The 26,599-nt window shown below is 47.3% G+C and overlaps 2 protein-coding genes across 6 annotated transcripts; both read right to left on the bottom strand.

The window, feature by feature from the left end:
• Positions 1 to 4,832: 4,832 nt before the first annotated feature.
• Positions 4,833 to 11,891, bottom strand: LOC102083149 (zinc finger protein 664). Its single transcript, XM_005476864.4, has 3 exons — positions 11,736 to 11,891; positions 9,140 to 9,281; positions 4,833 to 7,466 (listed from the first exon to the last, which is right to left on the bottom strand). The coding sequence occupies exons 1-3, from the start codon at positions 11,757 to 11,759 to the stop codon at positions 6,127 to 6,129; spliced, it is 1,506 nt and encodes a 501-aa protein (XP_005476921.1). The 5' UTR covers positions 11,760 to 11,891; the 3' UTR covers positions 4,833 to 6,126.
• A 3,888-nt stretch (positions 11,892 to 15,779) lies between these two features.
• Positions 15,780 to 24,049, bottom strand: LOC102083232 (uncharacterized). Of its 5 annotated transcripts, none has more exons than XM_013266027.3 (12): positions 23,897 to 24,049; positions 23,735 to 23,795; positions 22,955 to 23,636; positions 21,333 to 21,484; positions 19,366 to 19,582; positions 19,068 to 19,287; positions 18,880 to 18,996; positions 18,697 to 18,806; positions 18,112 to 18,202; positions 17,849 to 17,906; positions 17,560 to 17,606; positions 15,780 to 17,024 (listed from the first exon to the last, which is right to left on the bottom strand). In XM_013266027.3, the coding sequence occupies exons 5-12, from the start codon at positions 19,573 to 19,575 to the stop codon at positions 16,489 to 16,491; spliced, it is 1,389 nt and encodes a 462-aa protein (XP_013121481.1). In that variant the 5' UTR covers positions 19,576 to 19,582; positions 21,333 to 21,484; positions 22,955 to 23,636; positions 23,735 to 23,795; positions 23,897 to 24,049; the 3' UTR covers positions 15,780 to 16,488. The 5 variants fall into 5 exon arrangements, with proteins under 5 accessions (XP_013121481.1, XP_019203894.1, XP_013121482.1 ...); XM_019348349.2 differs by having other exon boundaries at positions 23,410 to 23,636; XM_013266028.3 differs by having other exon boundaries at positions 22,955 to 23,633.
• Between the last annotated feature and the right edge of the window lie 2,550 nt (positions 24,050 to 26,599).

Here is a 26,599-nt window from a genome sequence, read left to right as displayed (position 1 = left end):
CGACCAGCCCATCACAGGACAGCAGCTTCAGAGTCTGAAAGCAGGGGTCCATCCTGCAGTGTGATGGGGGCGGGGCACAGCTTACTTGAGTGTTGCTGCAAACCTCGTCCGTGCCTTTATGACGTCAGCGTACCATCTTTTGACGTCACAAAGCTCCGATGAGCTCAGACTGGTTTATTAAACATGACGCTGAGTTCATTGCACGCAGCCACAGATCTCAGTCCCGCAGAGCCCTGTGATGATGTCATGATAATGTCAAATGAACCAAAATCTGAATCCTGAAGAACGAAAACAACTCCGAAGCCAATCGGGCTCCAGCCTCCAGGCTGCTAGAGTGGCCTTTAATACACTCTCAGCCACTTTATTACGAGTTTTACAAACAGAGTTTTCAAAGTAAAAGAACAAATTCGACACACGTTTATCAAAGCTGAGACCGGAAAACCTTCAGAATCGAGCGTCTGGGTTCAAACGGCGAATCTGTGTGTGGGGTTCAAAGCTCAACACTGGGGCTGTGTCCGAATTCAGGGGAAGGATGCTTAAAATGCCATATTTGGATGCAATGACGTCACAGCGACACGACGAGGACTGTCCGAATTCAAAGAGCACTCAAAATGTGGCGACAAATGCGTCCTACTTTTCTGCGAATTTGAGGCGTAGCTGTGTCCGAATTCAGAGGAAGGATGCTTCGATGCCATATTTGGAGGCAATGACGTCACGGCGACGCGACGAAGGGTGTCCGAATTCAAAGAGTACTCAACATGTGCCTCCTACTTTGCCCTGAATTCTAAGGATGGTCCGATGTATCCTTCGTGTCCTACTATATCCCAGGAGTCATTGCGGGTCATAGAGGAGATTTGTTTCTGATAACGATGGTGGTCGCAGCAGGAGAGGAAAACACTTTCAAATGTAAGTATATGAAAATCTGCTTGTACAAAAGTTAAATTGTTATATCGGTCGTGTTGTTAAGCTTTGGGCATCTGCATAGACATGTTTCTTTTCTTTAAAATAACCGTAAACCAGCTTGTATCGGGGGTCCCGCGATTTTTCATGTATTGCCGCCTACATACAGCTAATTTTGATTTTTTTCGAATTGGTGATATGTTGTGGGGAACAAAGACCAAACGGCTTAATTTATTAAAACAAGGAGAAAACGATCGCCTCTTCACTGGGGTGAAGAATTGGGCCGCTACGGCGTGGATGTACAAGAATAAATCAATGTACACATCATATTCATATGAGTGCGGTCCTATTAACCCTCATGCTGTACAGCAGCGGTCCCCGACCTTTTTGCGCCACAGACCGGTTTATGTCAGACACGGAGCCTTTAAGGTATCGCGGATAAATACAACCACATAAAATGATCCGACCAAGACAAAAACTGTGGTATTTTGTAAATATAATAATAAACGTGAATGTACTGTGTAATTGTGTAACTTTATTAGCAGCGTCCTCCTGAAAATGCGCCAATATTGACAGTAACATCCTCCTCTCTGCCGCTTAATGCTCTCTGGTCGCTATGGCAACGTGTAAATATTTCTTTCAAAATAAGACACAACTACAACAAGGGAAAGACTCAGGGAAACCGAGTTAACGATAAAACCCCTGAAAACCATAAATTTCACACCGGAGCCTTAACTCTGTGGCCCGGTACCAAACGACTCACGGACCGCTGCTGTACAGAACCTGTGATGTCCAGACGGTGTTCCTCTGGTGTTCTGCTGTGAAAACCTTTGGGCTTAGGGATTAACATAGTTGCCATGGTTTCCTTTCTTCTCTTATTTGTTGTGTGTGATCAGGACAATTCTGGAGAGGATGGGCCTGCAGGGGAAAGTCACCCCCTTGCAGGCCAGAAGACATGAGATAACTTTAAAGAATACAAAGTACGTATGTGTGTTATCAAGAAGATAATTCTCAAGAACACAAGTTAATAAATGTGCAATTACTAAGAGTTGTTGTGGTGTTTTTATTTGCCTGCTGTCATTTTTGATTTCCTCTGCCTTTAGGATTGCAAGTATCCAGGCTCAGGAGAGGGGGTCAGTGGGAAGCCCACTGCTGCTACTTGGCCCTGGTTTGCCCTCATGGATGAGGTGATAGGACAGATGCCTTCCATTAGGCCTCCTGTCCTAATGTCCTCTCTCCCTGAGGACAGTCCAGGGCCAAGCACAGCAGTGGGTGACCAAAACGACAGCGATGACAAAGCGGCTCAGCCACCTACGACAGGGAGAAAGAGGAAAAGAGATGATGAGCTGCTAGACCTCATCAGAGAGGACATGAGGCAGCAAAGAGAGGCTGAGGAGAGGAGAGCAGGGAGAGGACGGACAGACTGTTTTCACTTCTAGAAAGATTAGTTCCCAAATGAGTTATGTATTGAGAAATTTATTTATTTGAATATATTTGTTACATTGTTATATGTGTTGCATTAGTTTAAAGGTTTTATGTTATTAATAAATTGATTCAAACAGACAGTAATTGTCACTGAACTCAATCTGATTTACAGGCATTTGTAACACGTATGAACATAACGCTAACTTTGAACAATATTACTTGGATATTTATTTGATAGCAATAAAGTAAATAACAATAACAATTAAACAAGAATATTTCAAATACACAGTATGTAAAGATGAAAAAACAACATTTACAGTTGTTCACACAGGATTAACCTGAGTGACCTGTTCCTGGACCGTTTCTTTAACAACTGTAATAGATTACAGGAAGTCTCTGGCAGTGTTGCTGAATCTGCCCGAGCAAGATCAGACGTGGATGAGCTGCTGCAACTGAGACCTGCGGTTTGTCTTTTCTGGTGGGCGAGTGGAGAATCACACAGGGTGGTCTGCAAAGAGCTTTAGGATGCTTCCTCCCACTGTCTACTGCATCCTCCATCCACAGGGTTTGCAGGGCTCACTCGTGGCTGCCACACCACTAAGATGTTTTCAGAAATATGCAAGCAGGAGATGGTGGATGCTATATTATTAGTATAATACTTGTAACTCTGTAGCAGACAACAGTTTGATAAAGTGCTATGTAAAAAAATAAACAAAAGATTAGATTCTATACGTTTCAAAGATATTTAGTTTATATATTTTATATGATACAGTACATGTGTGAGAATGACCGATGTTGTGGCAAAAAATGATCGTCTGCCAAAAACTGATTTCCGGTTTTTGCCCTAAACTGATTACTCGTATTTAACCTGCTATGAATAACTTGTTGGTCTATAATACGTGAAACATGTGAAATGTGTCCCTCATTAGTGATATCACGTCACTCTGAGCCACCAGCAACATTCCTGTAACAGGTAGAAGCTGCAATCAGTTTTTGGCAGTGACTTTTATATATCCTTTATTTATCCAGTTAAAAAAAAATCTTATTGGCATTAGAAATGTATTTTTTAAGAGTAATCTGGCCAAGAGGACAGCAGACAGCGCAACAAATATATCAATTGTACCTACATTATAACCAGAGTTATAAAGATACTTGAACAACAGGTAATTATTGTAGTAAACCATGTTCACCGAAGTCTATTTACCAACATACATAAAGATATTACACATATTACACTCGGAAACATTGGAAATCAGTTTTGGCAGGCGAACACTTTTTTGGCACAACACCGGCAATAATTAAATTATCCGTGTAATTAGCTACGTAATTCCTAAATGCGTGTAGATTAAAGGAAATGATTTTACCTGGATATGATTGTCTCTGATGAGCCTAAGGTACAAAACGTGCGGGCGGCGACGATAAGGTTTTTCTGGCTCCTCGAGAAATAAAATTGTCCAAACAACGGAGCGACATTTCTGGGTCCATTTTAAATTTTCGCGCTGTGGCGCTAGCGATCGGGAAAAACACGCAAGTAAGGGCGGAGTTGAAGGCTAGGAGGCTGTCCACAGCCCATCTGTTATGTTGGATACTCATTGTTTGTTCAATAAAGTTTCTATGGAGAAAAAAAGGGGGCTGTCCAAGCCGCTCACTTCCTGACTACCCGTCCGTCTAAGGACACTACCTTGTGATGTAGGTAGGTAGTGTCCTTATGAGCATCCTTCCCCTGAATTCGGACACAGCCTGGGTCTGCCTGCGTCTGAGGCTCCGCCTAGAGTCAGGAAGCGCATTCAACAGCTGTGTGTCTGCGGTCGATGAGCTCGCTGCCTGTGATTGGCTGGCTGAAATCAGTACGTCTGAACTCAAACAGGAAGTCATCTTAAAGCTGAGGTCAAACTGTTGGTCTCACCTTTTATTTTGAAGGGGATCATTCTCCGTTTCCAGTTTTATTGCCACTCTGTGGTCACTCAGCATGTGTCAGACGTAACAACATCTTCCCCTCATCAACCAATCAGGGAACAGATGTTTGTCCTTAGCAAATGGTGGTTAAAGGGGGTCACTGACCAGTCTGCAGGCAAGTCTGCAGACCGCTCTGCAGGCCTGGTGTGACTGTGGCGTAAGCCAATCAAAGTGTGTTTAGGGGTCAGCAGCAATCAGAGGGGTTCTCGTTTACACTGAAAAACTGGAATAAACTGATGATGTAAGACGAGTTCTGGATGCTGATGTCAGTGTGGTTCATGCTCACCACCAAGATCAGGAAGTTTAAACAAGGTCAGAGGTCACAGAGAGCCGTGAACCTTAATGACTCTGAACACACCAGCTGCACATGTTTCTGTTTCTTTAAATCACACTGGCACAGTTTCAGGAGCTGAGTTTGTGTGGGGTCATTTACTTTGAAAGTCTTCATTTGTTCTTATGCTAAAAGACACCCCATGGTGCACCTTTAACACACCTGTGAAAGGTGACTCTGTCACTTAGCTGTCAGGGGGAACAACAAGAGAAGTCAAAGGTGAAGCTGCAGGTCAAACTTTATTGGTAATGACATGATGCACACCGCTAAAAACACGGTGTCACCAAGAGCGCAACACACAAACATCATGGCTGATTCTTTGGAAGCCTGCTGGGTTTGAAGCGCCACGGTCTCAGCAACGCCAACGGTCAACGCCAACAGTGTTGGGCAGAAACAGAATACATGTACCTGTGTTACTTATTTAAAATACAAACGTGTATCTGGTCTTTTCCTGTTTCATATGTTAGGCTATGCCCTCTCTAATTCTCTAACATAAACCCAATAAAGGCTCTAATGTCAGCGTCCTGTTAATGTTGGTGGGGTCAGTTACACAAAGCACCCGGGGCCAGCACAGCAGAGCCAGCAGTGCACGGGCAGGAATGCATTTCTTACTTGGAAATTCCGAAACCACATTTAAAGAAGAGCGGGATGAAATCTGAGCGTGCAATGCAAACTCTGTTTGTCAGCAAGCGAGCTGCTCTCAGTGTCAAAGACTCCAACCTAAAGACACATCTGGAAGTACGTTCTGTTTAAAAACTAACATTAGCCGACTGCAGCTAGCTTGTTTTAGCTGTGGTAGCTACCTGGGTCATGTGCCACTTCAGTATCTGCAATGTACTGTTGCTATTACTGAAGGCTACTCACTACCGAGCTAACACTGTTAGCTGGCGTTAGCTGAGGTTAGCAGACAGAAAGAAAACATGACTGAGACAGAAACAGTTTTCTATACGAGATCGCTGCAAAAGCACAGCCTTACCTAATGTCCACCTACTGTTACTCATTTACATTAAGATTTAAACATCTAGTCGGTATTGGTATGGTGAGTAACCTTCAGTGATAGTAACAAATCACACAGCAATAGTACATTCATGTAGTTGTAAAAAGCTTGATAATATATTAAGTGATCCAAAGTATTCAGAATACATTACTCTCGTTGAGTAACGTAACAGAATACATTACAAAATATATTTTGGGGCATGTAATCTGTAATCTGTAATGGAATACATTTTAAAAGTAACCTTCCCAACACTGTGTGTTAACTGTCCGCGCTAACAGTCAGCGCTAACAGTCAGGAGACTCGAGTGGGTTCTCAGCAGCATTCATGTCCGTCCATAGAGTCAAAGTTCACGTCAGAACAGCACAGTATGGTAGCGCTGCTGCTCTGTGAGCTCATTGGTTGGTCGAGGACAAACCAGCATGAAGAAGACATGTTGCGGTTGGAGGAGCTCCTGCTGAAGCTCAGGCGGTGATTAACGTATAAAACATGTCAGAGTAGTGTTGAAAGGCCCCTCCCCTCACTCAGCGGGCCGGTGGTCGGTGAACCTCTTTAGGTGGTAGCGCAGAACACCTCGGGTCTTGAAGGTCTTGCCGCAGCTGCAGACGTGCGGGCGCTCGCCGGTGTGGTCGAGCTGATGGACACGCAGCATGGAGCTGGTGAAAAAGAACTCGCCGCAGGTGATGCAGTAGTGGCTTTTCTCGCCAGTGTGCTTGGAGCGCTGGTGGCTGACCAGCGAGCCAGACGTGATGAAGCTCTGGCCGCAGTCCTGGCAGGTGAAGGGCCGCTCGCCGGTGTGAATCCTCTCGTGCGCCCTCCATGAGTTGTGGTAAGAGAAGGACTTCTGGCAGTACGAGCACTGGTACAACTTCTCCTTGGTGTGCGTGCGCCGGTGCACCTTCAGGTAGTGAGCGATGGTGAAGCTCTTGCCGCAGTCATCGCAAGTGAACGGCTTCTCGCCCACGTGGAACAGCGTGATGTGGGACCTCAGGTGGGATGACTGCGTGAACCGTTTCCCACAGGTGGTGCAGAGGAAGGGCCGCTCGCCGGTGTGGGTCACCATGTGCGCCTTGAGATGGGGCGACTGCGTGAACCTCTTGCCACACTCAGAGCACTTGTAGGGCTTGAGTCCGGTGTGCGTGCGGTCGTGCAGCTTCAAGCCCTGCAGGCTGGAGAAGCACTTGCCGCACTCGGTGCAGTGGTAGGCCTTCAGATCCTCGTGGGTGCGCTGGTGGCAGCGCATGCCGCTCAGCAGCTTGAAGGCTTTGCCGCAGGTGGGGCACTTGTGCGGTTTCCTGTTGGAGTGCGTCACCTGGTGCAGCTTCAGGCTCTGAGGGTTGCTGAAGGTCTTGTTGCACTTGGGGCATGGCAGCAGCTTCCGGCTCTTGTGGGACTTGCGGTGGAAGTTGAAGCCCTGGTAGGATATGAACATCTTATCACAGACGGTGCAGTGGTAGCACTTCTCACCGCTGTGCAGCTCCAGGTGCTCGTTTAGCTCGTCCTGCTCGCCAAAGCCATCCCCACAGAACCAGCACTTGAAGGGTTTGGTGCCCGAGTGGGTCCGGTGGTGGGTCTTCCAGTCCCTCTTCAGAGCGAAGGTCTTGTCGCAGTAGGAGCACTGGTAGGGCGCCGTGCGGTCGTGGACCTGCTGATGGACAACCAGGCTCATCAGGGTCGGGTAAGTCTTGCCGCACTGCCAGCACTCGTTGGGCTTCTGGCCCCGGTGGACCCGCAGGTGAGCCTCCAGGTGGGACTTCTTGTAGAAGCCCTTGTTACACTCGTGACAGTACACCATCTTCCTGCCTGTGTTGGTGGCCTGCTGCTGCCGCTGTCTCCGTTCGCTGAGCTCGGGGTGATCACCTGCGGGGAAGCGGAGTTCAAAGGTTAGAGACGAAGAGGAACTGCCGGGTTAACCAGCAGGAAGGTTACTGCAGTTTGGCAGCTGCTCTGAGAACGTCTGAGCTGCAGTCATCAGACACAAAACAGGAAGAGGTTTTCCTTCGATTCTGTTCCCAACACACAGAAGCCCGAGGACATCACGTCTCCTTTATTAGAAAACAGCCACAAACACACTGCTCTGTCTCAGAGACACAGTGTTTGAGGTTATGGACAAGATACTAGGTCACATCAGGTCATCTCGCATATCAAACCAACATATTAAGCTCACAGCTCTTTTGCAAATAAATCTATTTAACACTTCTGCAAAAGTTGATTGTGTTCATCTGGACGTTTTCAGTGGGAGAAACATTTCATCATCATCCAGGTGACTTCTTCAGTCTCAGCTGACTGCAGGTGTCCAATCTTATAAACAGGACATTTGCATCATGACTGAAACCAGCCCACTGAAGGAACAATGGGCTGATCAACAACCACTGATCACTGATCAGTGGTTGTTGATCAATGGTCATGAGAATCTGCATAATTATGATGAAGGAACTGACCTCACAGCCCATTGTTCCTTCAGTGGGCTGGTTTCAGCCTGGATGATGATGAAATGTTTCTCCCACTGAAAACGTCCAGATGAACACAATCAACTTTTGGAGATGTACTTACCTGGATGATTAAGCATGCATCAAGATATTTAACACTTCTTTTTATTGGTTTCCATTCATTTATTCATGCTATCTGTATTTATCTATTTGTAGATATTAACCAGCATCTGTGTGTGGACAGCAGAGAAAGAATTTCATTCTACAGAGAAATGCTTTTCTTTGTACACATGACAATAATCACTTTGAATCTTTGAAAACCAGAGCCGGGTATCACCACTTCTAGAATCGATTTGATTTTGACTCAGAAATGTTGTAATTCTGATCATTTGTCAGCACATCTTCATATTTTATATCCATGTATACAAACAAAGCTGACACTGTGAGACTTCATCACAGCAGATGTCTTTGTGTCAAAGTAACTGAGGATAAAACATGAAGCAGATTGTCCTGGCCTGGTTTTTTATAGCAGATAACCTTCAAAATAAAACCATGACTCAACATTACCTGATGCTGCTGAAGTGAAGCAGAGGTGTGATTACAGACACAGCTGAGAGTTCTGTGACCTTTAACCTAAGATTCTGCCGTTTCTGAGAAAATACGTTTATATTTAAAAACCGATTCAGGATTTAATGAATCGATGTGGCTTTTTCAAACTAATAATCGATTTGAATCAGAAAATCGATTATGGAAACCGAAGTTACCGGTTCTGCTTTCCTCCTTTCTAAGGGAGTTCTTCCTTCCTACTGTCACCTCCTGCTGCTGCGTAGAGTCCAAACCCAGGAATTAATCTGCAGCTGACGCAGTAATGCAGAAATCTGAGGCAGGGCTGAGCGATGTGATGGAGATCATCACTGTGCCGTCTCTAGTTTCAGCAGCTTGCTTCACCTCCTGTCATTTTCTTTTTTGCTTCATTCACCTGAATTAAAGGGGAAGTTTCCGTCTTAGATGGTCCTAATCTCTGACCTGACCAGAATAAATGGGATTTGGACTTCTGCTAGGACAAAGCAGCCACAGATATTTGATATTTTAATCATGAATTACCCAAAGACAGGAAGTCCCGCCCCTCCAGCCACACCCTGCAGTCACTCAGCTTGACCGACAACTTCCTGAGGATCGGGTACGAGCGGATCTCCACGTCGCCCTCCGGCTCCGTTTTCACCTGAATGCCGGCGAACTCCTCAGCCTGGAAGGAAAGGTTTCAGACAGCGTCACACGGGTGAAAACCTATGTGACCTCACAAACACACTTTCATATTCAGGGTCACATGACTCTGCAGCACCTGCAGTGACGGGTGTGACTTCATGAAGGATTTGAACTTTTCAAACACAAACAGACGTCTGCAGCTTTAAATGTAGGCACAGTGGGTTCTGTTACTGGCCACCAGGGGTCCTCACAGGTCAGCTCACATGAGCAAACAATAACCCACAGCTGCGTCTGTCCACATGTGACGATGCACCTGTGAGACACTGGGCGTTTCTCAATATGCGTACTTGTGCGTACTTGCGTTCTCGTGTACTCGTGATACGTCATCAGTCGGAGACCAAGTACTGTTCCAATTCGAAGTACGCATCAAGCCGAGAACGCGAAAAAGTCCCGGATGTGTTCTCGCTGCGACCGTTTTATCGAGCATGCATCGGTGTGGACTTGGTACAGCTAAATATCCCAGAATGCATTTCGTCCAAAACTCAACAGCGGACTCCCGGCACATCGTTTTCAACCCACTCGCGGTCTTCTCACTACTCAGGTTAAAGAAACCCCAGCAGCTGTCTATAGTATTGAGTGTCCACTAGAATAGAAATAAAAGCGTTCTAACATCTCACCTGCTTGTTTTTATTAAGGTATGTACACGTATGTACATGTACACTATTTTTATTAATAGAGGTTTCACTACTGAGGTTACAAATGATATATAAGTCACTTAGATCACTTCTAAATGTTAATGTTTGGTTCATTTCAGTGTTTTATTTGTTCCTGAGTAAACCGGTTTGGCTGTGATTACAGTTAAGCTTCATAACATGTTACTCACAGTTAAATTAAGAGGGGACGGCAGTAAAAACTCCGGACCTGTGACATCATCACGTACGCAGGTGTTCCAATTGTACAAATCGCGAGTCCGTGCTCGCGTTCTCGGTGAGTACGGACTCGCGTACTTGAGAATTGAGAAACGGCCACTAACACGCATATATGCAATAACTGTGCTGCACGGCATGCTGGGTAATGTGCAAAGGGGCTGTAAGGACGGAGGAGCAGGGCTCATTTCTGCATCTGTGCCGGACTGTTGCTGTGTGTGGGGCTTCATGGAGCTCCACCCACACACAGCAACAGGGAGGTAACGAGCTACTGAAAGCTAACGTAGAAGCTAGTTTAGTTAGCGCTGACACGTCGGATAGACTGGAGTTAGTTCTTCAGTTTTCAGGCCCCTTCAGTCTGGAGTCAGGAGACAGACACCATCTCTACTTTCAAGATTGAAACTTTCCTCTTTATCCTGCCCCCCCTCCCTGAGCCTGGTTCTGCTGGAGGTTTCTTCCTGTTCAAAGGGAGTTTTTCCTTCCCACTGTCGCCAAGGGTTTGATTACAAGGGGGTCATCTGGTCTCTGTGTTATTGTAGGGTCTACCTTACAATATGAAGCACCTTGAAGTGACTGTCGTTGTGACTCAGTGCTGTGAAAATAAGATTGAACTGAATGCAGCCGGGCGAGACGCAATCAGACAAAGCCAGTAATCAGATTACTGCATTATCGAAATGAGGAACACCGAGGGCGGTATCGATCAGGTGGCGCGTGCGACTGTGGCTGTGATGTCAGCCTAACTAACCTGCAGTCAACATGCACTCCTGAGCTCAGCGCCCACACGTTTTTCTTCCAATCCATCAAAGATCAAATCACAGCGTTCTTGAGTTTCTCTTGCAGGACTGCAAAATGGCGCTGAGGGGACGCAGTTGTTTGTGTTCCTGCAGGAACTCTACATGGTAACTTGCACTGTGACCGGATTGTGACCTGACACCGTGACCTTTACAGAACCTGACTTGCACCTGTGGAAAAGGGTAACGTGCACACCACCGCGGCTTGTATAGTGTGGAAGGTGGCGGCGTAAGGAGAAAAGGACTTTCCGGTTCCAGTTAGGACTCGGACGTCCCGCAGAAGTCCACGGTGGCGGCGTCAGCCCTGCCTGATGATGCGTGTTATCTTTTACACGTGTTGTTTCACGCTGTAATGTTTGTCTGTTTCCAGGATCAACAAACTTTTATATTGTTTTCTTTACAGTGAAAGATTTACGACTCTGATTTTTGGAGGTTAATCTGTGAGCCCCCCCCCGCCCCGTAGGCCCCTGGCTACGGCCCTGTAATCATCGATCGCTCATCAATAATCAGTCGAACGACTCCGTGGATCAGTAACTGAGTCTGGACTCCGTTCAGTATCCGCTGCTCGGACCCGGAGCCCCTCACAGCGGCCCTGGCTCCAGCAGGGTCCAGAGCGGACCGGAGGACGGTGCTGACAGCAACCACAGTGGGAGGCTCGGGTTCGTTTGCGGGATTCCTGACCGGAGTCCAGATCACCGGGGCTAGCTCGGTTAGCTTAGCTGCTCACATGACCGTCTCCGGGGGATCGGCCCGGCTCGGCTCGACAGGTGTGCTTACCGGTGCAGCGGGGACGGGCTCCATGGTCCCTCCGGTTCCGTCGCAGGTTCCGGTTCTGACGGTAAAGACGAGCGAGAGTCCGGAGCGGCTAACAGCAGAGCAGCTGCTCCACTTCCGGGGGAAAGGTCAAAGAAAAAAACAAAGAGGAAACAGCGAGTGACCCCACCCCCACCACACACACACACACACACACACACACACACACGTGTGTGTATTTATATCCTCGTGGGGGCCTCCCATTGACATAGTGCTTTCCCTAGCTGCTTACCCTAACCATGAAAAATGAGCCTAACCATAACCATAACCCAGCTGTAGCCCTGACACTAAAACCACAACCCTGTGGGGACCAAACCCAGGTCCCCACAGGGTTGAAGGCATTTTTCACACTGGGGCTGTTGGTCCCCACAAGTATAGTAAATTTCGGATTTTGGTCCCCACCAAGATACACAGTACACAGATACCAACACACACACACACACACACACACACAAACACATTTATTAGTAACCAGGCCTCATGGTCCCAGCAGGCTGCAGCTGGATGCAGGGTCAGGTGAAATGAACGGCTGCTGTCACCACGAGCTGCTGTTTCATCAGAGCATGCAGGAAAGCTTTCAGAAGAGTGAACAGCAGGAAGGCAGCAGGACCAGATGCAATCCCAGGTTAGGTCCTGAGAGCCTGCGCTGACCAGCTAGCACCAGTGTTCACGGAGATCTTCAACCTCACCACATCACTTCTTCACTTCCTGAGGTCTGGGAAGCGCTTCGGCTGCCTTAAGGCCAAAACAGAGAAAATGAGGAGGAGCTTCTTCCCTCAGGCTATCCGGGCCCTGAACCAGGTGTAGGACTGTAGGACTGGACTCTCTCATACATCACATCACTGCACTTGGACTCTAACCATAATAATGCACCTCAGTAACTCGTTTGTTCCACTGCAAACTGTTTATTTCAAATTTAACTTTAACTCTTAGTTCAGACTTTACTTCTTGGGTTAAATTCTTCATTTAAGTAATAATTACTTTACTTTGATGTTCATGTTTAGTCTATTAAGTAACTTTATTCAGTTCTTCGGTACATTTTTACTGTAGTTTTCTGGTCAGGGATTGCACAGCAGCAATCATTTCACTGCCTCAATATCTATCTGTGAGAGCACGAAGTATAAATACACACATTTATACAAACAGCACACTCGCATACACACACTCAGCTGATCTAGTTTATTCCCTCTGTGAGTTTGCTGCATGTCTCAGGAAGCTGCTGCTTGATAATTATACTGTTCATATTTCTGTAAATACCACCCGTGACGGTATTGCAGCTAAATGTTCTGCTGTTAGCAGTTTGGGAAACAAACAAAGGCGAGCAAAGTGTGACAGGTATCAGCGAGTACACCCTCCACAGTTTTTATTATATCTGTTCATAGGACAATACTGAACATATGTGATACAAATACTGTAAAGTTGTGAGAGTACAGCTGGTATAACAGTGTCAATGTGCTGTCCACACAGCCATGTCTGAACGTGAGTACACCCTGAGGTTACCCTGCAGCTCGGCAGGACAGGTTCCATTCAGCACAGGCCTCGCCGCGGTCGACCACAGCAGCTGAGGGCACGTGTCCAGCCTCAGCCTGTGAGTGCTGCCAGCACTGCTGCAGAGGTTTGGGGCGGTCAGCTGAAAATCCAAAGTGCAATCAATAATAATAATAATAATAATGGATTTCATTTATATAGCGCTTTTCGAGACCCTCAAAGCGCTTTACAATTCCACTATTCATTCACTCTCACATTCACACACTGGTGGAGGCACAGCTGCCCTGGGGCAGACTGACAGAAGCGAGGCTGCCATATCGCACCATCAGCCCCTCTGGCCAACACCAGTAATTGAACAAACATTATATAGATATATAAAAGTGATATACGCGTGTTGAATGATTACTGTGATATAGCTGAGCGAGCTCTGTCTCAGTAGAAAGCTCCTCTCTGCTTTCAGCTCGGACTCTGGTCTCCGGTCTCATCCTCGCCGGTTCCTCACACATGGCGCCGCCTCAAAGAACACTGTGGCGAGTTTAAGCACAGGAGGGGACAGACATCCCCATATAGGCCTGCAGTTCCTGGCCTCCATATTAGCACCACCCCCAAACACAACAGAAGTCAGAGGTCACCAAGAGGTACTGCAGTCTCTGTCATGGCGGCCGTTGCTGGAAACACTCAGTACAGAACTGGGTCTCTGTGACCCAGCCTGCACACTGAGGGAAACATCCTGTGACAGGACACAGCATCCGCGCTAAAGTTCAGAAGTCGCTCAGCAGGATGATGCATAAGGTGTCAGAAACCCGTGTGATCAATGTGACAAATATGACCTTTGATTAAAGAAGGAAAACACATTTAATCTTTTTTCATGTTAATATATATTTTTAAATGAATTAAAAATGTACTTATTCTGTGATTACAATGTTCAAAGTCGGCTGTTTAATCTGGTTCCTGCGTTGCTGCCACCTAGTGGTGGACTTAAGAGTTGTGCTTGTGCTGCGCATGCTTTGGGCGCATGTTCAGTTAAGCACATGTGCTGCCAGAGACTGAGGACTCACGCCAGGAAAACAAGCTTGTTTTCATGGATAAGATGAAAAAATGGACGATATGGACTGCAACTGCTTATGAACGTTTGGTAAGGCGCACGCGGCACGTTTGTGTATTTTACTTTGTGTGTACGTTTTATTTGGGTTGTAATTTTATTTTGCTGACAGAATATTTGTGTTTGCATTTATTATTTCACTGTAGTTTTTTGCTGTGTTTGCTGGTTAATGGAAGATTAAAATACTGGTTAAACATCGGTTGGAGGATTATTCTCTCCAAACATCAGAAAGATTAACCTGCAGGAGCAGTTTTAAAAATCCAACCTAACTATGCCAGCTTCTATCTTTGCTGTGTAGAACAAACCTGCTGGGACGAACTCCAGGAAACAAACAGCAGTCTGACTTTACTGATCATTGTGAGCAGCACGGAGGTTCACAGAGGGAGGTTTGTGCTGAAGCAGCAGGATCAGCACAGCTCACTGTCTTCAACACGCTCTGCTTCCTTGTTTGATGCAGGATGTCTGATGACAGCTCCTGACAGGCTGCGTAATGAGCAGCTTTGTTCGGACCTGTGCAGGTTTGTGTGCGTTGGCGTCACCAGCAGGTTTCACCCTGGGGTTCAGACTGTTTCCAAACATCGATACAGCTCAGCACCCTTTGAGTGTTTCAGGAGGCCTCGCTTTGCAAAAGATAACCTAACAAACCAGCACAAAGATGGGGGGGTAGGTGCTGCCCAGAGAGCACATGACCCAAGAGCAGGTTTGTGCCCGTGGCCACTCCCACCTCCCAGGTGTCGCACAGCAGAACGTGCTTGTGTAAGTGAGGCAGTGCTCAGGCGGCGTCCGTTTGGGAGCCTTTATGTCACGATCATGTCTGAGCTGTGCGCTGGGATCAGGGAAATCCGGATCCTCTTCTTTGATCAGGATAAAAAACCTGCACTGATTACCCGAACTGATCACGTGACCCTGTGTGTGTCCTCCTGTGCGAGTGGACTAATACAGCCTGATTACTTGTGTTTGCCAGTTTGTGTTTGTTCAGACGACTTCCTGAGAATCTGGTTGTGGAGTTCTCTGGAACAGATTTTATGAGACTGTTTGGGATAGTTTCCAAATTCCAAAGAAGACGTCAAAGAACCAGTTTCATAACTGAACATGAGATATTTGTCTGTTTATGCAACACGTTTGTCTTAGTGTGGGACGTTTAAATTTAGACTTCTCGTGTAAACAAAACAGTTTACCTGTATTCCAGGTGTGGCACAACAACAGCCCGAGACATGGGGTGGGGCAGAAAAGGAAAGTTTCATACCGACAGTCACAACAGAACACATCAGCTCGTCCTGATTCTGAGGGAACAGAGAGGGAACGTCGGCTAACGCGGGAACGTCGGCCTACGCGGGAACGTCGGCCCACTTTAAAGATGGACGCGTTTCCTGCGACGCTCCTCGGCATCTACAGACTTTAGAGAAGACTGGCAGAAGTGAGCCGTTCACTTTTCTGTTTATTGATCTTTAAAACATCACATAAGTACACATTTGTTTGGTCACATGACTTTCTGTGTCCTCCAATCAGACACTGTCTGGAAACAGGAAGCAGTGATTTCGATCACGCTGAACGAGTCCGAAGGTTTGCTGCCATCAGGTGGCCACACTGAGGAACTACAGCTGCACATTCAAATCAAACTTTATACACAATTACACACACACAAAAAAAAACAACATCCCAGTCATCATAAAAGCATCTATCAGAGCGTGCAACCACGGTCACCAGAGCGCCACAGCCAGAGCAACGACCCACCACCACAATTACGCAAACAACAGGAAGTGTGTCGCACACACAGACAGACATTCGTGTTTATAATATTTACAACACGCACAAAGTTTAAAAACACGTTCACGCTGCAGACATGTGACTGTTGGAAGAAGGCGGAGCCAAACCAGCCTGGTCAGGTTCCAGTTTAAAGTCTTTAACCAGTGAACAGCACCACCCTCAGGCAGGGAGGAGCACTGCGGGAACATCACTGATGCCTGGGTCAGAACTACAGCCAAACCTCTGACCCTGAGTCCAGCACATCCAGGATACGGGACAGAAATGTCACCTGGAAGAGAAGCGAGAGAAAGCTCCCTCCACCATTACTCTGAAAACACATCCACGCTGGCCCACGCCATGAGTGGACGCTCTCTGTCCCACTCAGCACAGACGCACTGAGGACGCAGTGAAGACTCTGAACCCAGCATACACGGGCTCAGTGAATTTGGTCTTGAAGGTGTGGAGGTGGGTCAGAGTGTCAGAGGAGACCCTGAGGAAGGACACAGTGCCAGCATGACAGTCCACGTACACTGCTGCCCTACCAGAGTCGGACAGGGAGGAGGAGGAGTAGGAGCATGAGGAGAGCGCCGTTTCTTTGCCGTCGTGCCAGACGGTGTATTTATCGGAGCAGTACAGACTCCACGACTGGTGGTTCCACCCGAACAGGGTCTCGTTGCTGTCTCCTTTCCTTCTGATCCCTCTGTAACTCACCGCTATGTAAACCTCGCCGGTCCACTCCACCTCCCAGTACCCGCGACCCGTCAGCCCGTCTCTGCACAGCAGCTGAGCCCGGTCGAATCTGTCGGGATGATCGGGATACCGCTGAGGCTCCGACACATACTCCACCTTCCTGTTATGGTGGGACGGTTTGAGTTTCCTGTTCACCGTGTTCATGTCGATGGTGAGCTGACAGCAATCTGATGAGAGAACAAACACAATCCAGCTACAGTCCGTCAGTCATCCAGGCCTCGGCGGTCTCAGGAACCGAACCAAGACCACCGGACTTCTCCGAGTTTGTCCAGATGTTTCATCCGAGAGGCTGCTTCAGTTCTAAAGCCAGAAGGTGGACCACACTGACCTGGACCACTGCTCCAAAAGGTCAAAGGCCACTCCCTGAGGATGCCAGTGTTGACATTTCATCACATCTGTGTCCACTTTGGACAGAGGGCGTGGATTACGACACAGATTGTGCACGACCTACAGTCCAGCCTGAGGTCAGGTGATCTCAGTATGGTAGGGTCACATTGTTTCACCGTAGCTCGTGAGATGAGTCACCATTGACTCATCGGTGGGACACTCCCACCAGTGTTTAAATACAGTTTGGTCCAAGAACTGAAGCAGCTCCTCGGATGAGGCGTCTTCAAGAAACTTAAAGAAGTCCAGTCTGTCCGAGCTCGGCAGAATGAGTGATGGGACCGTGCGCTGTTTGAATCACATTAAAAACACACTTACACTTCTTCAGCTCTGACCTCACCCATCGGACTCCGGCAGGCTCCGCCCTGAAAGGAGGAGGGGGTCAGCATGCACACATGGACATCACATGGCTGTCATACTGTTACAGACAGGCCTGATGGAGCGGGGCTCTCTGTGCTAGCTAGTCTGATTCTTCGGTTTCCTACAGTGACAAGCTGTTCGTTCAAGATGCAGAGATCTACAGCCATGGAGGGAAATGTGAGGTTTAAAATAAAGACGCAGAGAGGAGAGGCTGCCCGCTCTCCTCTTTCAGTCGTCCTCCTCCTACCTGAGAGCGTCCGGTCTCCCACGTGGATCCTCAGGTCGTGTAGGCACCTGCGTGTTTCCTGTAAGTACATCCGGGGTCAGAATGATAGGTTTACACTTTTCACAGCACTTCAGAAACAAACACGAGGAGGAACTCTGTGTCTGTCCTCATGCAGCACATCACAGGCTGAACACAGTCTGAGCGCTGAAACTGCATTTATATGAACATAGGTTTATGATCCAGGTGTCACAGTCTCACACACAACCTCATGTTTCTGCACTCACCTGGAAGCAGGTAGAAGGGCTTCGTCAGGGTGTGCAATTCCACGCTCGGCATCAGCTGCTGCATGCCTGACACATGGAAGCGCTGCATGACCTGTGGGTCAGAAATATCACACAGTGACCACGCATCAGCTCCACGCACAGGAGGAACAGAACGTGTCTCTGAGCCAGCACCATGACATCTCCATCACAGGCCCAGGGAGGAGGACCAGCAAGGGAGACAGAGGGAGGGAGCACGAGGGAGGCCCAGGGAGGACCAGTGAGGACGAGGGAGGGAGGTGGAGGGAGGGAGGGAGGCGCCACTCTTTAGTTTGAAAAGGATGATTTGTAGAAGCTTCAGTGCTCCAGTTTCTGTAACAGGACAGGCTCTTTGCTCTTTGGCTCTACAGAAAGATTAGTTTGAACATGTTCCCCGACACGTGGAGCATTTACTCCATAAATGTGTGGAGCATTTATGGAGTAAAAGGCCAAATGGGCGGGGCTTTGAGCACCACCTGTGGTCACCTGCCTGGTTCTCAGACCTTCGTCGTGTTTGCATCCACCTGCTCTGAGGCTCCTTCAAAGAGTTCAGAATATTCTTAAACGTACTTTTTTGAAGAGTTCATCGATGGGATCCTGGACGCACCGAGTGTTGAACACCTCAGCGATACTTTGGATGAAGAAGGAGCCGTACGCTGGATGTTTGTATGCAGCCATGTCTGCAAACACAAACAGGTGTGAACAGCTGTGTCACTGACAGCAGTGATCAGTACTGGATGCTGCAGAACTCACGAGGTGCGCTGCAATGAAGAGTGATGAAATCCTTTTCTGTGTGCAGCCGAGCAGCTTGATTTACTGATCGAGCTCTCATGTTATCTATGGGCACAGGCGGTCTTCCAGGTATGAGCACTGAAACAGACAACACTTAGTGAAACGCCATGTTCACAGCAGCCGTCAGCGGTGCGCCAGCAGAGACTCACCTCCTCTGGATGCCTGAATGATGACGATCTTCGGTTTGTCCTTCAGCGCGGGACAGTTTCTAGAGTTTAAGCGCTCATAAATTCTGTCAATTTCAATCCTGTGGCTGCCCGTTCCACAGATAGTTCCCATGCCTCCGTGGGACATGACAACAACAAACACGCTGTCTGTGAGGGGCAGTGTCGGACGTCTGGCAAAGCTTTTCAGAGCTTCGTCCATTTTCTGTAAGAGCAAAAAGTCAGACGTCAGTCGTTGGGTCGCTGTGGAAAACCAGTGCAAGCCTCAGTGAAGGAAAGTTACCTGTGCAGGTAGGTTCCGATGTCTGTCCACCTCGTATCCCAGAGTGTGGAGCAGGTTGACCATGCCCTGCTCATCTTTGTCAGCCCCGTGTCTGGTTAATGCCGGATCGTAAAAATGCATGTTGTTGATCAGCAGGGCGACACGCTTCGTCCGTCGGGGCACATTTGTAGCCTGGATGTTTCTGGTCATGTTGTTGGTGCTCATCGCCATCGCCGCCCTGTGAGAAGATCAGAGGACAAAATGATGATGCTGAATGATCCAGCGCTGATAAACACGCTGATAAACACGCTGCTCAACGCTGTCATCCATCACAGACACCACAGTGATGCAGTGTACAACATTACCACATTATAAATAATATCATTGTTACTGTGCGTCTGAAAAAGCAGGCAGAAGTAAAAACATTAACATTGTGTCGGCAGCTTTCATATTTACACACGATCAGCACACCGAGCTACAGGCTTTGTTCACTGCTCGCTTTCTTTGCTTGCATCAAACTTTGGATATTTTTTGCTCATGAAATAAACATGTTTGTGTAATGACAGCTGTAGTGTTGCTGTGGTTATTCACAGGTAAACGTTCAGCCTTGTTAGTCCTGTCTGTACATGAAAGTTCTGTCACAGAGATGATCTCAGGTGAAAGTAGCTCCGCCTCCTGGGTCTGAATGGCAGGTTCATTCAGCGTGATGCTTTTTCAGCCTGCACGTGTGCGCGCAGCAGCGTGTCGGCCTGCGGTACCAGGGTGGACTGGTCATGCTGTGGTTGTACTGCACTCTCACATGCACACACTTGAGTGTGCAGCCTGCGCTCTGTGGTGTGTTTTATCGCAGGGTCTCAGTAAAACGGGTCAAACGCACGCACACACACACACGCACGCACACACACGCACGCACGCACGATCATGGTTTGATCGCGACACCATCCTTCAGATGCATGTCCACATGTTACCTGAGCGATGTCCCCATTAACTAGGATGACCAACCGTCCTCTTCTTGCACTTGCTGACCTTATGACACTTTTTATTTCGCCATTCATTAACCGCACAGAGAAGGAATTGTTTCAATATGTTAAAGTTTTCTTTAAGCAAACACTATTATTAAAGTTCTTCACGACTGGGCCAAGTGTCCTCTTTTTGGGAAATCTAAGTATGGTCACCCTAACATAACCAGCTTCACGCGGCTGGAGCGGTACGGGAAGATGGCGCCACGAGACGACTGGCTTACGTTTCAGCTGCAGACGTGGTTGAAGCCAACAGCAAACACATGTGACTTGACATCTGCTTCTCACCTTTATATATGATCTTTACTGGAGAGGCCAGAGGAGCCGGCACGTTGTCCAGCCCTCTCAGGCTGGGTGGGAGAAAACATGCCGGTGGTGGGCACCGCTGCCCGCCGCCGCCCACCGCCTCCCAGCAGACACGCCTGTGGTATGAGTTTAAAATCCTACATGTTTTCAAGCTGTTGCATTCACACGATTTTCAGGAAACCTCACCTCTGACCTTGAGGTCGAGGTCGCAGAGGTTCCTTTTAGCCGACACACCTGTGCTGTTCTTGAAGCTCTCGTTCTCATCTGCGCCCGGCCTGCCCGCCCGCGGGTCACAGTGATACCCCATCAGGTGTTTACGGCTGCTAACAGCACCTGAAAGCTTTGTGACTCTGATGCTGGAAGGTTTTTGCTGGTTGGAATTTCGTTAGGTCACAGAAATATTGGAAGAAGATGAAAGTTTCCAGAAATGAAGGTAAATGTTAGGAAAGAAACGACTGCAGGTTAAAGCTGAGAAAATACCAAATCTATCAAATCACGTCACCTCGAGTCTTCAAGGAAACTTTCCAGGATTAACATTTGATAGGACGCTCCTGAAGCATCGCTCAGCAGTCAGAGTCCGAGCTGAGGATCACTCAGAAACCTCGGACACGACTGGAAGCTGTCGACCGACACAAAGCAACACAAAGCAGAAGGGAGACTTACAGCAGGGAGTCCGTCGTCCTCCGATGAATGCGTCAGTCTGCCGAGAGCTGCAAACAGCTGCTGCGTGGCGCCGTCGGCTTTTATATCCCCACAGATTCTCCGTGCCAGGTTTTTTTCCAGATGACTTCCTTGGAATCTCGTTATTCAGTTCTCTGGAAGAGATTTTGAAAGATTGTTTGGGACATATCCAATTTCTCAAGGAAGCGGTCCAAGAACCAGTTTCATATTAGAATATCTTTTATTTCCCTGTTTTTCAGTGCAGGTCACTTTTATCTGTGTGGTGTCCAATCACAGCTGAGGCTGTTCAGTGCTGGCTCACCTGGAACACAGGTAAACTGTTGCAGGTGCAATCTACACTTGATCGTGCATCACGCAGTGCTGCTCCCTGAGGCTCTTTGATTGTGCAATAGAAACAGTTTACCTGTATTCCAGGTGTGGCACAACAAGGCTCCAGGTGGGACAGAAAATGAAAGTTTCACAGCAACAGCCCGAGGCTGTAGACTCGCACCGACAACCTGTTTCTATCCTGTCCTGTCTTTGCCTTCGTGTCCTCGGTGAGAGGCCACATACAGCCGCACCGTCTTTAACTGTCAGCACGACTGCGCTTTGTAAAAAAGAGAAACTGCTCTAATAGAAAGTGTCTTTCATAAAGTCACAGAGGTTTTATTGAACACAGCCAAGTCTTTTTTGCAATTTAGGATCATTAATCAAAGCAGAAATGAGGTTTTCATGTCAGAGATGATTTTATGGTAAAAAACAAAAACAGCGTGCGACCGCAGAGCGTGGTGATGAGCTGTGTGATAAGCAGCCAGATCGGACTGTGAGCAGGGAGCATGCCCACACTGGCATCAACAACAGAAACTACCACACCGAGCAGCGTGTGAAACAGCGAGGCCTCGGGTGGTTCTGCAGCAGCCTGTGCATGAACATCAACACGTCACACAGAGGCCTTAAACCACTTTACAGTCCGTCCCACAAGATCATAAAACACTCGATTCATAACACATCAAACAGGTTTTATCAGCCGCAGACAACATCCGATAATACAGGCCAGGATCACAGCACGAGTGACACAGACACAACCAGCAGGCAGACATGATGCATGTAGAGCAGAAGTCTCTTCTTTACGTTTCTTTACTTAGTCAGCAGAAACGATTACGCTAATCTGTGTTTACATGTAAATGTGAAATGCATCGCTGGTGCTGCAACTGACTGCACGTGCAGTACAACCTTTACTGTAACTAATACGTATAATAGATTATTGCTCTAACATCAAATTAGAAACTTAAAATTAAAAAGAATAAATTGCATGAATGTAGGAAACGTCCCTGTGAGCGATGGAGCCGTCTCAGTGTTCATTCAGGTATTTGGCACACAGATTTCATATGAAGCAGTGTCCAAACATAACTGTTCAAACCCTGCGGATGAGCAGCTGTGATGCTCTCCACTCGTCCCGGGTGTGTTGACTTGTTTTTGCACATCCTTCTGTATTTGCTCTGATTTGTCAAAGTAACTCTGGACTGTCCCGGGTTTGTTTGTGTGGGCAGTCTGTTGCTGGAAAAACAAACATTCTGCAAATACTCAGTTACATGTTTCTTTGTTACAGATTTGTTTATACTTACTTTGTTCTTTCTTTCAGTCTTCATGTAGGTCAGCTGTGGGGAAAGGCCCGCCTAGCATTTCCTCATTTTAAAGTGCTGCTGATGTCAGACGTGACATCAGCAGGTGGAACCAGGTGGTTTCTTCTACCACAGACATGCTTCCTTTTGTTTGTTTCAAGGTCTGACAGGATTTGTTGATTCTTTTTTCGTCAATAGAGCCGTTTAGTTGTGTAAATGTGCTAATCAGAAGTGTGAGGAGGTTTTTGTCATTTTTAGTCATCTGTGTAGAATTTTAGGTCCCTCAACTCGCTGGCCGGACTAATTGGCCCTATACATAGTCAGTCTCTGCCAGAGTCAGATGAGAGAGGAGAGGTGAGCTGTGTTACCAAATCCATGTACTTTTGAGTTTTGTTACTTTGGGGGAAGTTTTGTGGAGTTTCACGTATGATGGAGTCCACTGTAAATAAATTGCTCACCTCTGGAAACCTGAAATGTCTGCGAGTCTGCTTCCCTACCACCTTCCTTCACGTTTGAGTCTGACTACTTCACAACTCCCCACATTCACTCTGGTTGGTAGCCAGCGTAGCGACTGATAACAGCAGTTACAGAACTCCTCTGTTTGAGCGAGTCAGCGGTGTCACTGCAGAGTTTTGGACGGTCTGCAGACGAGCCGGCCGTCCTGTTGAAACAGGTCTCGAGTCTGCTGTAGACATCAAACACAGACCAGAAGATAAACGCATGCACTGATGATGCTTTTCATCTGAAACCCACAAACCTCGCCTAAAAGACGAACACACTTACAGATAAGCTCTCGTCCACGTCACAGCACCTCACCCACTGAGATAAATCCAGAGTTTTGTCTCTGATGTTAACAAACACCACAGTCAGGTCAGGCCAGGCCCTCATAGCTGACTGAATCATATTCCTTTATTAAAAATGGCAGAGGATCATGTGACACGTTACCTGTGTGACTCATGGGAAGAGCTGCCACCATTAAAAGGATGATTCTGTCTAAAATAAAGTGCTGGTTTTCACTGGTCTCTAATAAAGCGTCTCTACTAGACTCAACCTTAAAAAGCCAAAACACAGCCGAGGTCTCCACCCACCACACCTGTATCGTTACCTGTCTGAAAGTGGGCGGTGTCTGGCTGCACAGGTGAAAGTGCTGAAACGCTGCTGAGGTTTCAGAGTGTGAGGGCAAGTGACCTGAGGAGGGAGCACTGCCTCTCTGTGGAACAGCCGATCAACACAAAAGCTGCTCTAAACTCGGTTTATCCTTCGGTGTGTGTGGGCAGAGCCACTGAAGAAAAAAGCATCACTGTGCTCGTGTTCAGTGGAGACTGTCAGCACTTTGAACAACCACTGATGGATGACTGTGATTCACAGCTGAACCATGAGGCTGCTCACCGTGTCAGACCCGTCCTGCAGGTAAACGCTGCATCAGCTGGAAGGACTCGTGACTTCACTGAGGCTCTGCGATTGATGACAGCGTGAGATCGTCATGAGGAAGCTGAAACGCTCTCTTAATCAGAGAGAACGCCGCAAAATAGAGTCAGCAAAGCACGAGTGTTTCAAACACAGGCTGCCTGAAGCTGTCGTTAGGTCACCAGCACTGAAGGAACATCATTGATCAGAGATCATTGAGCAGTGGCTGCTGATCAGTTTCCATGACAACTTGCACATTATGATCATAAATTGACCTCCCAGCCCATTGTTGCTTCAGTGCTGCTGGTTTCAGTCACTGTGCAGAGGTTGGAAACCTGCAGTCAGCCGAGTGTGTGTATGTAGCTGTTTGTGTTATCTATGCTAGAAACAAGAGCCAGTCCCTCCACCCATAGCCTCCACCCAACACCATTCACCAAGCCTGGAAACCCTCCTCAAAGCTGCACCCAAAGCTCAGAGCCTGGCAGACCAACCGGTGCAGCCCAAGCCTGACCATACGCTGGTCCCACACTGACAGCTGACTGGGAATGAGACAGCTGGGAGCAAAGTAAGGAGACAGGAGAGTCAGACAGGAAGAGCTGCAGCGTCTGCTCAAACACTCTGTCATTCTGGCTTCTTTACATCTTTCTCAGGTGTCGCTCATAATACAGCATTTACTTGCAGGGCGCGTGTGACAGCAGTGATGTTCAGACAGTCACATGATCACAGCCTGACGATTGTCCAAGGAGCAGTAACAACAGCTGGAGGACAGTCCCAGATTTAAGCCCCGTGGGAGTGTCCCCAAGAGGGCTGTGGACCCCTGTTGTTGGCTGGTCCACCAACGAGCGGAGGTGCAGTTGTTCTAAACACAACCACACAAACATGACTCCTCAGTGTAGCCATAAAACAAGACCCCACATGCAGCTGCAAAAAGAAAGTTATGGTTGATTTCAAGAAGTGAAAAGGACAAATTCACTGAGCATCCTACATGTCACCGTCTGTACCCAGGGGGCGCTAAACCCTGGGTACAGACTTCCTAAGATCCACAAAGGAGCCCTACTCAGACCCTCTGGCTGTGTCCCAATTCAGGTTCTGCAGCCTTAAAATACGCAGCCTCAACGATCCTCAAAGACCGCTAAGGCCGGAAGTGCGAGGCTTGTGAAATGGGACGGTCTAGCCTCTGTCACGCTGCCCAGGTTGCCTAGCAACCATGATACTAACAGCTGGAAACGTTTCAAACAGCTTTGTTTGACAGAAATGAAGGAGAACATATTTTGTTCATTTGTTTGTTTCTACATGAGCTTTGTGTGAGTTAATAAGTATCTGAGGCTGAGACCACAGGACTGTAAAACATGATAGTTGGGCTTCATTTCTGTACTGAACAGTCATTTAAGATTAGCTAGTAAATAACAATTAGCTAATGTTGTTCATGAGACTAAAGTCATCTCACTTTGGTAATGTTAATATAATATGGACAATATTATATATAGTTATTGTCAGATTATTATGATATATTTCAGCGGTGAACTTGAACTCTGTGTCAAAGATTCAAAGATTCAAGTTGCAGTTATTTATATGTCCTATCACCATTTATTGGGTGAGAAAATCAGACCATGTCATAACTGCTTTAAGTCATACAGAATAGATATCAGAGCCTTAAACAGGCTGACCTCTGCTAAATGGGTCAAACTGGGCAGAAAGTCTACAAACACATAACATCCTTATAGAATATGATGTAACACTATAGATCAACTTAGCTCAGAATATATAAAGCATATAAACAATTACAGCAATATGATGCAACAAACACAGCAGTGCTACTAATCCAAAATACTCAAAGCTTCATAGAACTGAAACAAACATTTATTTTTAGCTCCATTCTGCTGCTGATACATACTTTAGGTTTCTGAATATTAAACTTGTTGCTGCCTTTCATAGTGTGTAACTTGAAGGCCCTGAGTACTTTCTCCCACACTGAAAACACTGGGATGATCACATTATTTGAACATTACCTAATAAGACTGATTCAGGACAGACAATTAGTTATGTTAAACTTTCCTAGCAGTCCTTCACAAACAGGGAACAGTCTGTCTATTCTCTCCATCTGTCAGCTGCTGCTGGCTCTTCCTCCTCCTCTTCCTCACACACTGCTGAGTTTGTCCTGGTGGATCATCAGGGGTGCAAAGCCTCACAGATGATGTGCAGCAGTGGGTCCCTCAGTCTGTCCTCACTCTGGACACTTGC

The sequence above is a fragment of the Oreochromis niloticus genome, linkage group LG18 (assembly GCF_001858045.2).
Source record: "Oreochromis niloticus isolate F11D_XX linkage group LG18, O_niloticus_UMD_NMBU, whole genome shotgun sequence".
Classification (NCBI taxonomy): Eukaryota; Metazoa; Chordata; class Actinopteri; order Cichliformes; family Cichlidae; genus Oreochromis; species Oreochromis niloticus.
The sequence above is the reverse complement of the archived record's forward strand: the minus strand, read 5'-3'. Positions and strand labels throughout refer to the sequence as shown.